The sequence below is a fragment of the Urocitellus parryii genome, chromosome X (assembly GCF_045843805.1).
Source record: "Urocitellus parryii isolate mUroPar1 chromosome X, mUroPar1.hap1, whole genome shotgun sequence".
Taxonomy (NCBI): domain Eukaryota; kingdom Metazoa; phylum Chordata; class Mammalia; order Rodentia; family Sciuridae; genus Urocitellus; species Urocitellus parryii.
In genome coordinates this window covers 122964071-122978961 of record NC_135547.1, presented here as the reverse complement: position 1 = coordinate 122978961, position 14891 = coordinate 122964071, and the positions used below count along the sequence as shown (strand labels likewise).

At 40.7% G+C, this 14891-nt stretch overlaps 1 protein-coding gene across 3 annotated transcripts in view; it reads right to left on the bottom strand.

Annotated features, from left to right (window-relative positions):
- Gpm6b (glycoprotein M6B) overlaps positions 1 to 14891 on the bottom strand; it is a 163147-nt gene that overhangs the window by 40455 nt on the left and 107801 nt on the right. For 2 of the 3 annotated variants that reach the window (XM_077793787.1, XM_077793785.1), the window contains exon 1: positions 4582 to 4663. The exons of the other annotated variant lie outside the window; for it this stretch is intronic. In XM_077793787.1, coding sequence (XP_077649913.1) covers positions 4582 to 4642 — 61 coding nt within the window. In that variant the 5' untranslated portion in view covers positions 4643 to 4663. Of the gene's footprint in view, positions 1 to 4581; positions 4664 to 14891 lie in introns of those variants that run through there. 3 annotated transcript variants of the gene reach the window in all.

Here is a 14891-nt window from a genome sequence, read left to right as displayed (position 1 = left end):
ACACTTTCACTCCTCTAACAAATGCTGAGAGGACAGGGGATAACATTTCAAAGGAGAACACAATGAAGTGAATAAATGAATAAATAAATCAGGAGCAAAAAAGCACATTTGCAAAACTGGAATTGTAGCTTCCCTCTCTAAAAGCCAATGTGCGTCCTGTTCTTTCTTCATCCCATAGCCACTTCTACTCCTGGCCAAACATCTCGTGTGTGTGTGTATATGCGTGTGCACGGGTGTGCATGTGTGTGGGTGTGTGCACATGCATGCATTTGGTCCAAGGGAGAAAAAAGGAGGGGAGTATCTTTGGAACAATCCAACACCAGTCCTGGGAAGGGGACGCTTACATCATGCAGACACAGGCTATTTTGCATGTTCTCAAATATAGCAAGACTAAATATTTTATTAAGATCATTTACCTTAAATTGACTTGTACTTCCAAGTGACAAAGAAACATAATCTTAAAATGTACGATCTTAATTTGGGTTGACAGTTCCAAGGAAGACAAAAGGTAAGTTTCCAGAAATAGACCAGAACTCTTTTCTAATGAATTAGCATGACCAAGTCTTGAAAAGTATGCTTATGGAACTGATAATGTAAAAAGTGGCAGATGTACCAAATGGCTCTTTGAGATCTTTCTCCACATTTAAATTTTCTTTAAAAAAAAAAAAAAAAAAAGAAGAATCAAATGACACCATATCATACCTACCACATGTGTCTCACACCATCTGGCCAGGCACTTTTCTCTATAGCCTATTCCCCAGACACCATCTCTTCAGATGTCCACCTTGGCAAATTCTTAGAGAAAAAGTGCATCTAAAACTTTCTCCGTACCACATTCATAAATACAAGTTAAAAAATGTCAATAAAAATGCATAACTCATCGATCGTTAAGAATATTGTGACATGTTAAATGTACCCCTTTGGTTTTCAGTATACAAGTCATATGTTCTAAAAGAGTGCTTTTGCTCCTAAACAAAAAAAAAAGGAGAGTCAAAAGTATACATGTTTTTTTTTTTAATTTTAAAAACATGTAGAAAATCATATCTATTTGATCAAAAAAAGATGGAAATGGATCTGTTAATTTTACAAACAAGTCAATTTGAATACATTTCTTATTCTTGACTATATCCTGCAATTTATTTTAAATTAAACATTATTTCCAATTTACTACATTTTTCTTGCTATGTGGTTAGGAACTTAATTTGATGCCTAGATTCTGGATTTTATTTCACAATAATTCATAGGAACTGAACTAGCCTGACTATAATTATTTCAGTAGAATCCAATTTCCTATATGTCATAAAAATAACCTTCATCACAGCTACTCAGATTTTTTTCATATAATAGAGCATACAGAGTTGTTAGGATTCAATTGTTTTTCTACCCAGTGATTACATGCTCCCAGCAATTTCAGATGCATCTGTTTTCACAAATGAATTGACATCAAGTAATACTCCACTGAAATAAATGGAAACCTAACTCTCCATCTTTTTATTATTGGATCCCGTGATCTATTTCCTTTGATTCTGTCTTATTCATTTCCTCCACTTATTTCATTTGCAGTGAATCTGCTTACTCAATCAATCCTCACACTTTGATTTAATTTAATGCTCTCAATTTAAAAACCGTCATTTGTAACAATTTGGCATTTTACCAATGCATCTGAGAAAGCCTGCTACTTGCTTTCCTTAAAAATTCCTGAATATATACTAAACACTCTTTGTGAATTTTGGTCATCCAGTAGCATTCTGTGAGCAAAGCTATGAGACCATTTCAAAAACACAAATGCTTTTCTTTTGTGAAGCCTTGGATTATTTTTGTCTAAAATAGGAACAAAGCCATTCTGATTTAGTTTTTAAATAAACAGCTCTCTCTGTGGGAGTTTGTGAATCACAATAGCTGGGACGTGTTCTCCTGCCCAGGAAAGGACAACTAGAAAAGCTAAGGTCAATTTAGAAATCTAAGTTTAATTTACATTCTTAATAGCATAATAATTATCCAAAGCTATTAATTCACAAGCTACTGGGTAGGGCAATAATACCTCAAATTAAGAGATGGGCTTTGCCCCTGTCACCTACAATTGAAAACGTGTGTGTGTGTGTGTGTGTGTGTGTGTGTGTGTGTGTTGGGAGGGGTAATATCAGCATGAAAAACTGCATGAAGTGACAAAATGTATAGAATTAAACTCAGGAATAAGAATCCTTTCTGAAAGCCTTAAAAGAAAAGTGCAGAGAGGGAGGGTCTATCAGTTCCAGAATTATATAATGCCCTCTATAAGTAATGATGTCAAATTTTTAAATGTTCATATCAATGAAATAAGCATTTGTTTTATAAACTTAAAAATAAATCTGTAATACTCAAGTGACAAGTACACATGACCATCGGTGGCTATTATTTTATGTGGGTCTTAATGACAATGGACAAGCAAATTGAGGAACTAGGAAGATACTTGTATGAGTTTGACTTTGTGGAGCTAACATGGGAACTTGTTCGTCTAAATGGAGATCACTAGATAAGCCAGTCTCCAGATCAAGCACAATCCTTTTTGCTCCAGATCAGTAAAAATAAATTTCCTGGCCTGTATTCTTATTTAAGTATGTTTCATACATGTGATGCTATCTTTTGGTCGTTTGGTGCTAATGAATTATTGAACAAACAATTCATGTTTATAAATTTTGGTAATTTTAAAAGCTCCTCCACAATGATCTTTCCACTTCTAATTTTGCCTGTAAATCCACAGCTAATGCATTTTTCACATACAGTTTGTAAGGGATGCAGTGGCAATCTGTAGACCTGTATTAATATTTAATCAACATAAAATAGCAATCCGTGAGACTAAATTATGAAATTCACAATTATTTAGAAAGGATTTTGTATCAGTTATATGTCCTTTGCTTGCTTTTGAAAAAAAAAAAACGTTTTATATCTGCCACGGGAGACCATCATATTAATAAAAAAAAAAAAGTACACATGAAACAAAATCACTTGCTTTAGAAAAAATGCTATAAACAGTGATAGAATTCCTCAGGATGCTGCTGTTAGGATCTTATATCTCTCAAACATGCAATCATGTCTCTAATTATGGTCTCTAATAATGGAAATGAATCTTTAAACTTTTATCTCACTTCCTCAGCGTGAGAAATATTCAAGAGTTTTTCTTATCACTATTCAGTCATTAAAGTAGATTAGAGAAAAGGAAAAAAAAAAGAGGCACATACAAGAGAAGACAGGGTGGGTTTTTGTTGGAGGGAGGTCGGTCTGACACAAGGATTGAACCAAACTAACAACTTTAAAATTAGATTGGTATTTGCCTAAAGCCACTGGATTATATTCTTGCATGGTTAAAATGGCAAATTTTATATTATGTGTATTATCATACTTTAAGAAATTTATTTTTAAAATGAAATTGGTCTGTTCAGGATAAAAATGTTAATGTGCACAGAAGAAATTCTGCATAAAAACAAGCTGCCTTTACCCCAACATGCTAAGTGGAATTACATATAGTCACCAGTTTTTGTAAATTTAAAATGGTTGACCATCAGGAATTTCATATGGTTCAACCTATATAGGCATAAGAAAAACATAGTTGTGTCCCTATTCTGGAGAATTACTACAGTTTAGTGACTGTCATTGAGCGCAAGGGCCGTTGAGCGAAATAACCTTAGCATGGTAGCTTTTGACATCAGAGCCACTGCGGATATAGAACATGTTTTTGTACGATTATGACAGTCCATGACTTTGAGTGAGGGAGATCACTTACAATGCAGTGAGATGCCATTAACCAAACAGGGGCTGAGCTGATTCCATGGGGCATCAAACTTGACATCGGTCATTATTTAGGAAAAGAGATTAATTTCAGCTTCTATTTTCTGTCATTTTCATACTGCAACAATACCAATTTCTCAAAAAGCTATTCTGGATATCAAAATTGTGACATGGTCTAAGATTTCCTTCAGGGAACAGGACCTTTCAATTTTCCTCCCTCAAATCTTTAAGTCATAAGTAGCAAAAGACCCCTTCCGTTCTATCAGTACTAGGCAACAGAGCTATGCCCTCTCCGAAGCTCCAACTGTAAATGATCATTACGGGCCATAGTTGGGGCTTGATACACAGAAAGAGCAATCACACTAGAATAAGTAAATGAAGGTATGTCTAAATCACTACTATATTAGTGGAACCAAAGTGTAATTAGCATGCATGCCCCTCCAGTTCCGTCTTGGCACTGGCAGAGAACAACACATTCTGTGACCCTGAAATATAACATGCACAACGTAAAAGCTAAATTATGATTAATTACATTAATAAAAAGACAGTTTCCCATATTCAACTCCCCTTGGTGACAAACTATGGACATCCTTCTATGAAATTGCACATTCCATAGGAAGATATGCAACAGGAATGGACTAAAGAGAGGCTGCTCTCTTCATCTAACATCAGCCCACAGGAAAACACCACCCTGCAAACAAGATCATGCCATAGGGATTGTTTCAGAGCCATTTAAGAGACAAAACCCTGCTAACCCCTTTTCAAGCACCCTCAGTGAAAAGCTTTAAAACCGGCTATTGTCGGAGCACTGGGTACCTTTTCTCTCTTGGCTTTGTTCAGTATTTTCCTCGGCTGCAGTTTCCATGGCTGGCTTCATACCATCCACCAAAAATGCTTTTCCCTGCTCCCCCCAACACACACTTTTTTTTCCTCCTCTTCCTTTTCTTTGGACTCCCCTCCGTCTCTTATTTACACCCGCCTGATTGAAAGGCTCTGTTCTTCACTACAGTAGATTACAGTCCCTTCCAAGATGCAAAAGTCTTGTCAGCGTCAATTTCGCTCTGCCTACTGGTCCATAAAGACAGCTGCCAAGGAACAGGCAGCCATACGTCACCGAGGATCCCAGTTATAAAACAACCATTCTGCACCCGCGACTGTGCCTCCTCTCTGTGTGGCTCCCAGGGGAAGGACCTGCTCCCCCACAGCTCTTCCTCCTTGCTGTCTTAAGATCGCTCCCTCCCCTTCTTCTTGCCAACTGCACCCAATGAATACTAATTAATTCTCCCAGGAAAGAACAGATTTGTGACATCAGAGGAAGGGATGTGGAAGAGAAAGAAAAGAGCCCCCTCCCACCACGTGACTTAGTTGGTCGGCCACAATATATGCAGTCTTAGGAGAATGTGCGTCTTCCCAGAATCACCAGGCTTTTTTCCCATGCCACCCCTTTCTGGTGCATCACAGTTTTATTCATTTCATTTATCCCCAAGCCCTGGGAAATCATATTCAAAGGATGTGCCGATAGTCTCTATTTGCTTTTTTAATACTTCTTTTTCACAGAATCTCTAGATAGACAAGCTGATTTAAAAAAAAATAATGCACACACACGTGCGTACACACACACACACACACACACACACACACACATAAGACTGAAAGAAAATGTACGCAAGAGAGAAGAAAACCCAAACGTGGATTTAGCAATAGCAATGTAGCAATCTGGTATTAGAATTCACTCCTTTGTCTATAGTTAATATATGTGACAGTAAAGCAAACTTTAATAACTCAAGTCAAAATTTATAAAAAGGTAAACTTTCCTTATTTAAAAACAAACATAATATGTTATAAGTATTTCTAGCCGACATTTTGGTGGTTTCTTGACATGAAAATTCATTTTTTAAATTGGATGTGATTATTTCCATATGGTGATTTATTCATTAAAACTCTCACTCAAAATCAAAACGGCATTTTCAAAAGCATTCTAAATATTTGGCATAAAGGCTATTGTACCAATCATGGGGTTTTTTGTTTGTTTGTTTGTTGATACTGGGGATTGAATCCAGATGTTCTTTATACATCCCCAGCCCTTTTTATTTTTTCATTTTGAGACAGGGTCTCGCTACACTGTTAAAGTTGGCCTCAAACTTGTGATCCTCCTGCCTCAGCCTCTGAAGTTATTGGGATTACAGATGTGGACTACGGCACCAGGTTCTGCCCTATTTTAAAAATGCATTTGGCTGGCCCACCTACATTCTTTATCCCTATTAAAAACTTTAACTCAACTCAAATACAAAGATGACCACTGATAACTACAGGGTGAAGGATTCCCTGAGCAAAGAGAATCTGTTAGCTGATTGGGCTCAACACCCATCTTGGGAACATATATGAAACAGGTTAGAGACTCCCTCTCCTAAAACGCTCTCCCAAGTTTTGAAGGTTTATTGTTTAACACCTTTAAAAAATGTGCAAGATCTTGAATCCAAATCCTTTAACAACCTGATCTTTGAATACTTTGGTTTTAGATAATCCCCCAAACCTTCTTATATTCAATACCTCTGTCTTGTTAAATAAGAGAAGATTTTGAAAACCAGTTAAGCCTGTTTGGATACTAATTTTACATCTCATTTTTCACTTTAACCATTGTCCTAGAAGATCACACCCACAATCAACAATTCCCTTCAGTATGGCCCCAGCCAATTTTGTCTTCTGGTGAGGGGAGTGAGACACACAGCAGCCTAAAGCTGCAGACTTTAGATAAAAAAAGATTCCTTTGTGATTAAAAAAGAAAGAAAAAAAAAAACCTCTGATGTGTCTTAATGGGAAAGTTTTAATCATGTCTTGCAAAGAACAAGTAGGCCCATTCAGACAAAAAGGTGACAGGTGCTGGTATGTGACGGGCTTGTTCCCTTCAGTATTTAAAATGAAAATTAAAACCAAAGTAAAATTCAATTTGGCACAAAAGAGGAGAATTGTGATTAGCTATGCTATTGGTTTTTCTTTAAAATGTCTAACAAAGTCATTCAATTCTGGAACTGGCAGAGTAGAATAATTTTTTTGGCCATCACTTTAGAGTATTTTAAATCCCTGGGCTCAAATGATCCTCCTGCCTCCACCTCCCCAATAGCTGGGGCCCCAGATTCAGGATACTGCACACTGTTGGGAATATTATTTTAATAATGATACAAGTGTAAAGGCAGAATAGAAAAGATATTCTTATTTTGAAGACAACTTAGTTCTGTATCATAGTGACAGAAATCAAAGATATTAGACAAAATATTCATAAACCCTCCAGTAGATGCCTTCGGTAACTTCACTCTAAAAAACTGTAGGTAAATGAACAATTCACCACTCTGACCTTATTTACAACTTCATCACTGTCATTAGGACAATGATGTATGACAATTCTTGAAAGTACCATTGTACCATTTCATAAGCAGCCTCAAATGTCTCACTGATGTTTATGATAATCCATTTGAATCAGTAAAGAAGAAAAATTGTCAACAACATTGAAAATGGAGTACATGTTTATGGTATTTTTGAGGTATGCATCCATCTTTGGCCAGAAAAGCCAGATATACAGAACAAATAGGAGGGGAAATATCTCTCAGAGCTGAAAATACTTCTTTGAGTCCCATACTAAAAGACAGCAAGAATACTTCTGAAAATCAAAGGATGAGAAAGATTAACACAAAATGGATATATTAGATTCAACCCAAGGCTAATGGGACACATAGAACTCTCCTAAGCCAGGGTGATCCTACCTGCTACAAGTGCTGTGGTATCACCACAGTGACAAATGAGTAGGGGAGGATTCAAAAAGTACCTACTGTATGCTAAAAATCAAGAAGCCATTCTGTGCTATATAACTGACTGTTCAGCCAACAGAACTCAAGTTGCACAATGATCTTCCTACAGATTATTCCAGCCACATAGCTAACAAAGATTTTTTTTCAAATGCCCATTTTCTTTCCAGCTGGATGGTGCATGCCTGTAATCCCAGTGATTTGGGAAGCTGAGGCAGGAGGATCATAACTTCAAGGCCAGCCTTAGATACTTGTCAAAGCCCAAAGAAAATTAGCAAGACCCTGTCTCAAAATAAAAAATGTTTAAAAAGGGGGGGACTGGAGATGTGGCTCAGTGGTAAAGTGCCCCTGAGTTCAGTCCCCAGTACTAGGGGAAAAAAAGGAATGCTTATTTTTATTCATTTATCTATCTATCTATCTATTTATTTATTTTACAACTTTCTAAATCATATTTTAGGTTCCTTATGTCCTCAGAATGACTCCTCAGTGAAGAATCATTCATCACCAAGAAAGCATGTTTTAAAATTCCTTCTGGCTACTAATTCCTCTGCAATTTTCCTGTTTCATGGAACATTTGTATAATGTGAAATATGCTCTGGCATAATCCTTCCTCATTGTCCCTCCAAGGAAATCAATACCCAGAGCCACTTAACAAAAATTTCTTTTTAAGATAATTTAAAATTCATTCAAGTGGCTCTTATTTTCACATTACTTCCCATGATAAAATGCAAGATATGTTCTAGTAAAAAATATCTGGGTCTTCTATTTAGTGAGAACAAAATTAAAATATAGCAAGAATTCTTATGTAGTACATTTAAGGGAGAAAACATACTTCATGTAAAGTAGAAATAGCCAAGATGATAATTCTGTGTTGTTTAAAAGGTCACATAATTTTCTTTAAAAAACTAAAACATACAGAATAGAGCCAGAAAGTCCATATATGTTCACCTAGAATTGCATCCTTACATAACTAGATTTTCCCAAAGCTTTATCAATTTGGCAAAGCCTTTGTCCTCCATTAGCAGAATTAAATTTCTAATTTTTCATCTAATGTGGGTCTTTGAAAAAAGCCTTCTGATTCCTCCCTGTTCTTATTCTCTGTCCTAATGCCCTTCCTCCTGTATATTGCTATACTTTCCTTTGCACAAAGTGACACCACATACAGCTAACAGCTGACATGACAAATCAAACCAAATGATGTATATGAACACTCTGGTTGTCACGCTCCGGAAGTATAAGCCATCCTCATTACTGTTCTTTTTAATGGTAGAGGTGGTTCCCAGGCAGGCCACTGTCGCAAAGCTGGCTAATGTCAATAGCTATGAGCGCATGAAAAGCCTCTTTCAGGCCAGTTTCTTCCCAATCTAATTGACTGTTTATTTAATGACAGACAGTGCCTCATTAGGAGCTCCAAGGAGCTACAAAAACAGCAACTGCCCAGTTTGGCAAAAGCCAACTTGAGGTGTGATAAGCCTCCTTCTCCTAGAGGGGGAGAAACAAATTAATTTCCAAAAGAAAAGCAAGAGAATGAATTGGGCAGGAGCAGGCTGTGGCTTCACTGATGGAAACAGTTATGGCCAGAAAGTTTCAATATACCGAGCTGAAGAATGAGCACAGCACAGGTGGCCTGTGGCCGGAGGAGGCCTGACATTTTCACTAGTGCAGACACATGTTTCTTATGTATGTGTGGTGGGGGGAGTCCTGGGGATTTAACCCAGGGATGCTTTACCACTGAGCCACATCCCCAGCCCTTTTCATTTTTTATTTAGAGACACGGTCTCACTAAGTTGCTGAGGCTGGCCTTGAACTTGCAATTCTCCTGCCTCAGCCTCCCAAGTCGATGGGATTATAAGCATGCGCTACATCACCCAGCTCGGTGTGGACACATCTGTCTCAAAAGTCAGTGTTGTTGCTTCCTTCCTGTCTATTATATCAAGCTTGCTCAATGTCAGCACCAGTGACAGTTGGGGCTGGTTCTTTCTTTGCTAAGGGGACTGTCCTGGATATAGTGGGTGTTTTTAGGAACATCCCTGGCCTCTACTCACTAGATGCTAGTATCACCACCCCAGTTTCTGAAAATGTTGCCAAACATTGCCAAATGTCTGGGTAAAATCACCACCAGTTGAGAATGACTGCCTTAAATCTCCCTTTTTTCTTCCCTACATTTTCTTTGACTATTGTGGAATCCTCCCAGTCTGTGGTCCTCAAGCCTTTACTGTACCCCACAATCATCTGCAAAGTCTGGGCAAGGCTGATGCCAGGGCCCCACATCCAAAGATTCTGATTTGACAGGCATGTGGTGGGCACAAGGACTTCAAGGTCGTCCTAGGTGATACCAATTGCTGTAGGTGACAGGCACTCACAAAACATGTGCTGTGGTGACAGAGACACACTCAGAGACTTTAGGAAAATTATATAAGAGGGCAGTTTGATGGATGGATAAGAGACCAGAGAGGCCAGAGTCAGGGTAACTGCTCTTGACTGAGGATGAAGTGGAGACTCTACCCCCAGCTGGGGCAGAAATGAAACACCAAGCATTAAGGCGAAGTGGATTCAGGGTTGTTCCCCAGACTTTCAGCTTGGATCCCTAAAAGGATAATGAGTGCCACAGGGAACATAAGATTCAGTGATGTTCGGGTTTCCTAGGGTTGATGTGACAAAGTAGCCTAAATTTGATGACTTTAAATAACAGATGTAGCCGGGCGTGGTGGTGTAGGCCTGTAATCCCTGCAGCTCAGGAGGCTGAGGCAGGAGGATTGCAAGTTCAAAGTCAGCCTCAGCAACTTAGTGAGATGCTAACTCAGTGAGACCCGTCTCTAAATAAAATATATAAAAGGGCTGGGATGTGGCTCAGTGGTTAATAGCCCTTGAGTTCAATCCCTGGAACCAAAAAAAACAAACAACAGAAATTATTCTCTTATAGTTCTGGAGGTCCAAAACCAATGTGGGGGCAGAGACATGTTTTCTCTGATGGCACCTCGGAGAGGATCCTCCCTTACCTCTCTCTTCCAGCTTTGGGGCACAGTCAGCAATCCTGCACAGTCTTTGGTTTATAGATACATCACTCCAACCTCTGTGGCATCGTCTGCTTTTCTCCTTGTGTGGCCTCATCTTAAGTCTACAAAGACCCTTTCCAAATAAGGGCACATTCAGAGGCTCTGCAGGTTAGGATTTCAACATATTTGGGGTGGGGAGTGGGGACACAATTCAGCCCACACCAGGTGGGGAGAAAGAGAAAGACTATCACATTTGGAAGCTAGAAGCCACGTGGGCCATGGCTGTGCAGCTGCTCCATCTGGGCCGAGTTTGGAAATGAAGACTTGGGAGTTATCAGCAGAAAGAAACCAGCTATCGTGGGAGCAGGTGTGAAGCCAAGGGAAAAGGTGCTGAGAAGAAAACCTTGCAGGTGTCACCTAATTTAGGGGGAAGAACCACCCTCAAAGGATGTAAAGGATGTTGGAGAAGATCCAGGAGAGGGCCCTGTCACAGAGGAGGAGGGAATTTTAAGAAGGAGGGGGTGTTCCACAGTCAAGGCAGCCAGAAGGCGAGGACTTGGCAAAGACCACTGAAATGGAAAATTCCAATTTGCTTGCCAGCATCAGCACTGAGACTGGAATGGAAACCAATTTATAGAGGGGCTACGAAAGGGCTGGGAAGTGAAGAAGAGGAAGCAAAGGCGGCCCACTTTCTAAAGAAATGTGGGAGTGAGAAGGCGAGGGAAAGATGCAGGCAGATAAAGGAAGAAGCCAGTCAAGAAAAGTCCCCCAAATGTTCTATGCTGAAAAGGCAGCAGTGATTGAAAGAAAGATTTAAGATGCGAGTGGGGGTGGATAAATGATGAGTTGAGATCACAGGAGAGGCAGACGGCCAGCAGCGGGTGGCAGGAGGGGATACTTCCCCCTCTGAAATGAAAATGGAAAGAGAAAATGGAAAAGGAAAATCTATTTGGACTCCAACATTTTAAAAATTACACCTTAGAAGAGGTGGTGATGGGCAGGTTAAAAGCATAACCTGTCCTGCACAGAGAAAGATGCTCTTATTACTTGATTGGGTCTACATCACAGTCAAAGAGAGAGGGATTATCAACCCCATTTTTAAGGGTGACATATGGGAATATGATGCTTGCTCTGGTGTTTTCTTTTTTGGAGGGAGGCATTCTGGGGTTTGAACCCAGGAATGGCATACCACTCAGCTACATCCCTACCCTTTTATTTTGAGACAGGGTCTAAGTTGCAGAGGCCAGCCTTGAACTTGTAATCCTCCTGACTTAGCCTCCTAAATCACTGGGTATTTTAGTTAGTTTTTCATTGCTGCAATCAAAAGACCTGACATGAACAATTTTAGAGGAGTAAAAGTGTATTTGGGGCTCATGGTTTCAGAAGTCTCAGACCACAGATGTTTGACTCTGGGCCTGAGGTGAGGCAGAACATCATGGTGGAAGGCCATGGGGGAGGTCAGTAGCTCAGAATATGGCACCAGAAAACAGAGGCAACTCCACTCCAGGGACAAAATATATACCCCAAAGGCACACTCCCAATGACCCACCTCTTCCAGCCATACCCTATCTGCCTACAGTTACCACCCAGTTATCCATCAGTGCATTAATCCACTAATTTGGTTAAAACTCTCATAACTCAATCATTTCACTTCTAAACTTTCTTGCACTGTCTCACACATGAGCTTTTGGGGGACACCTCACATCTAAACCACACACTGGGACTAGGTATGCGTCACCACCACACCTGACTATGTTCTTTATCTTAGTAAGGTAGACAGCTTGCCCTGAGTCTGGGTTGCTTGGGGACTTAAATGAGGTAGAATTTTCAGGGGATCAGAGACCCCAGGGGATGAGCAAGACAATGCCCTTTCTCTGTGTCATCATATTGGGAATGAACCCTAACATGACATAACCAGACTCAAACAAAACCAGAGAAATGAGGACCAGATTTTTTTTTTTAAGTGGTTTTGATAAAGAAAGGAAGTTTCCATTCCTTTCTGAGTACACAAGGCATAGGTCAGGAGACAGACAGCTCATCTACCGACAACAATCTTCCTGATTAATTATCACAGCCCATGGGGAACTCAGATTCTCTCATTAAGAGTAGAACACCATCAATAAGCTCTTCCTGCCAAGGCTCCCAATTAAGTCGTTTTCCCAGCATGCACCAGGCTGATATGAACAAGGGCAGGTCTTCCAAACCTCTCTTTGTTAGCTTTGAACCACAGCTACTGGAATCCGAGTCATGTCTCCAGAGTGGTTTGTCACCAAAAACCACAGAGCCTGGAGTGTTCTCCTACCCAGAGTTGATATCTTACGTACAAAGTTGGGGGAAACTGAGGTGCTCTGCTGGGGACTCCCCTTATGTCACCTGCCCAAAACCTCACTCATAGTGCCTTCCCAGCCTCAACTTTCCTCCCGAGGCACAGCCCTAAGCCCGTCTCCTTTAGCGAGGCTCCTAGGGGAACTCTTGTGTCTTCATAGTGGTCTAACTCCCCTGTGTCTCTCCATGTAAATGTCATCTCTTTCCACTGGAAAGACACCTGGATCCCACTCAGGTTAGAGAAAGCAACTTGGACCAACCCTAACCTTCAACGGTGTGCCCTCAAGGCCTGCTTTGCCAAAGGAAGACAAATGTTTTCAAATTCAAGGGTAAATTACAAGATGTCCCTGCTGTAAAACCTCAGAAGTTGAAAAATGATGAGATATGACCAGCAGGGTAGGACTAAAGATGAAGTGATCTCTTTACGACCCTTAAAGATCCCTTTAAGAATTCAGGGCACATCAAGAACACTCCTTGTTGCTGCTACGCCATTGAAGCTGGCTCCCTGCCCTGTACATGCAGAGGCTGCCGTCATCTTTCCCTGAAAGAGTCAAGTCAAGGCACAAATTAGCCGGGCACAGTGGCCTGTAATCCCAGTGGCTTCAGAAACTGAGACAAAAGGATCAGGAGTTCAAAGCCAGCCTTAGCAATGGCAAGGTGCTAAGCAACTAAATAAAATACAAAATACGACTGGGGATGTGGCTCAGTGGTTGAGTGCCCCTGAGTTCAATCCCTGGTACCAAAAAAAAAAAAAAAAAAAAAGTACAGATTAACGAGTTTCTCTCTGTTGGGCTGCTGGGGAAGGTGTTCTCTCTGGCAGGCCCTGGATCCCTCTGACGGTGGTCACTTCACACTGATCTGAGCAATGCAAAGGCCAGTTGTATTTTCCCAAACCTTATACATATACCTCCACAACTGCCACCAAGTCACAAGGAAACTAAATGCCAGCAATGGATCAAGCAAAGGTGCTGGCTAGATGTGTGGCCCAGTGACTGGGTTCAATGCTGTCTCCAGAGGACTCACAGCATCCAGATGTGAGATGTGACAGTAGCTCATTAAGTGGAATAGAGGCCAATGGTCAGGGGCTGAGAGTGTCTTCTGCATCAGAATGTTGTGGAACTTCACCCAATATTCTTTCATATTTTTGCCTCCATGACAGTACTGAGAAATGGGCCTCATTATCCCCCTAGCATGAATGGAAAAACTAAGACAGAGTCCAGGGAACCTGGCCAAGGTCATGCAGCTGGTCAAAGTCAGAGCTGAACCTTGGCCACTGGATGCTAAAGCTGGGAACTTAGGAGTCACAAAACCACCATACAGGAGCCAAAGCTAGCTACGTGAGGTGACAAGGTGATCAGCAGCCATCAACTGTTCTGGGTTTTGTTTTGTTTTGGGTACCAGAAATTGAACCCCAGTGGTGCTTAACCACAGAGCCACATCCCCAGCCCTTTTTATAGTTTATTCTGAGACAGGGTCTCCCTGAGCTTTTTAGGGCCTCACTAAGTTGCTAATGCTGGCTTTGAACTTGCAATCCCTCTGCCCCAGCCTCCCAAGCTGCTAGGATTGGGCCTGGCTAGCAGCCATGACCTGTCAAACTCAGAGTCCATATCACCAATGACTCACCCAGAACAGCCATCCCAACATTCATTACTTTACCCACAAAGCATGGTCATCTGACACTCTCCCTACAACTTCTGGGGGATTAAGGCTGCACACCTCCCCAGCTGGGTAAGAATATCACACCCTCATGTTCACCCACCATCCCTTCCAGCCCAGTTCTGAGCAGCCTTACCATGCCACTTGACCTTTCTGAGCTGCGGCTTCATCATCAACTGACAGAGGACTCATAAGAGAACTTCCCCCAGCAGGCTATTGTTAGCAAGCACAAGTGAAATATTGCAGAGTCTCAGCACGACACCTCCTACATGGTACTGACAAAATGCTGTTTCTGTTCTGGAAGTTCTTCATGCTCCCACCAATAACATACAGGTCCAAGGGAGAGGTG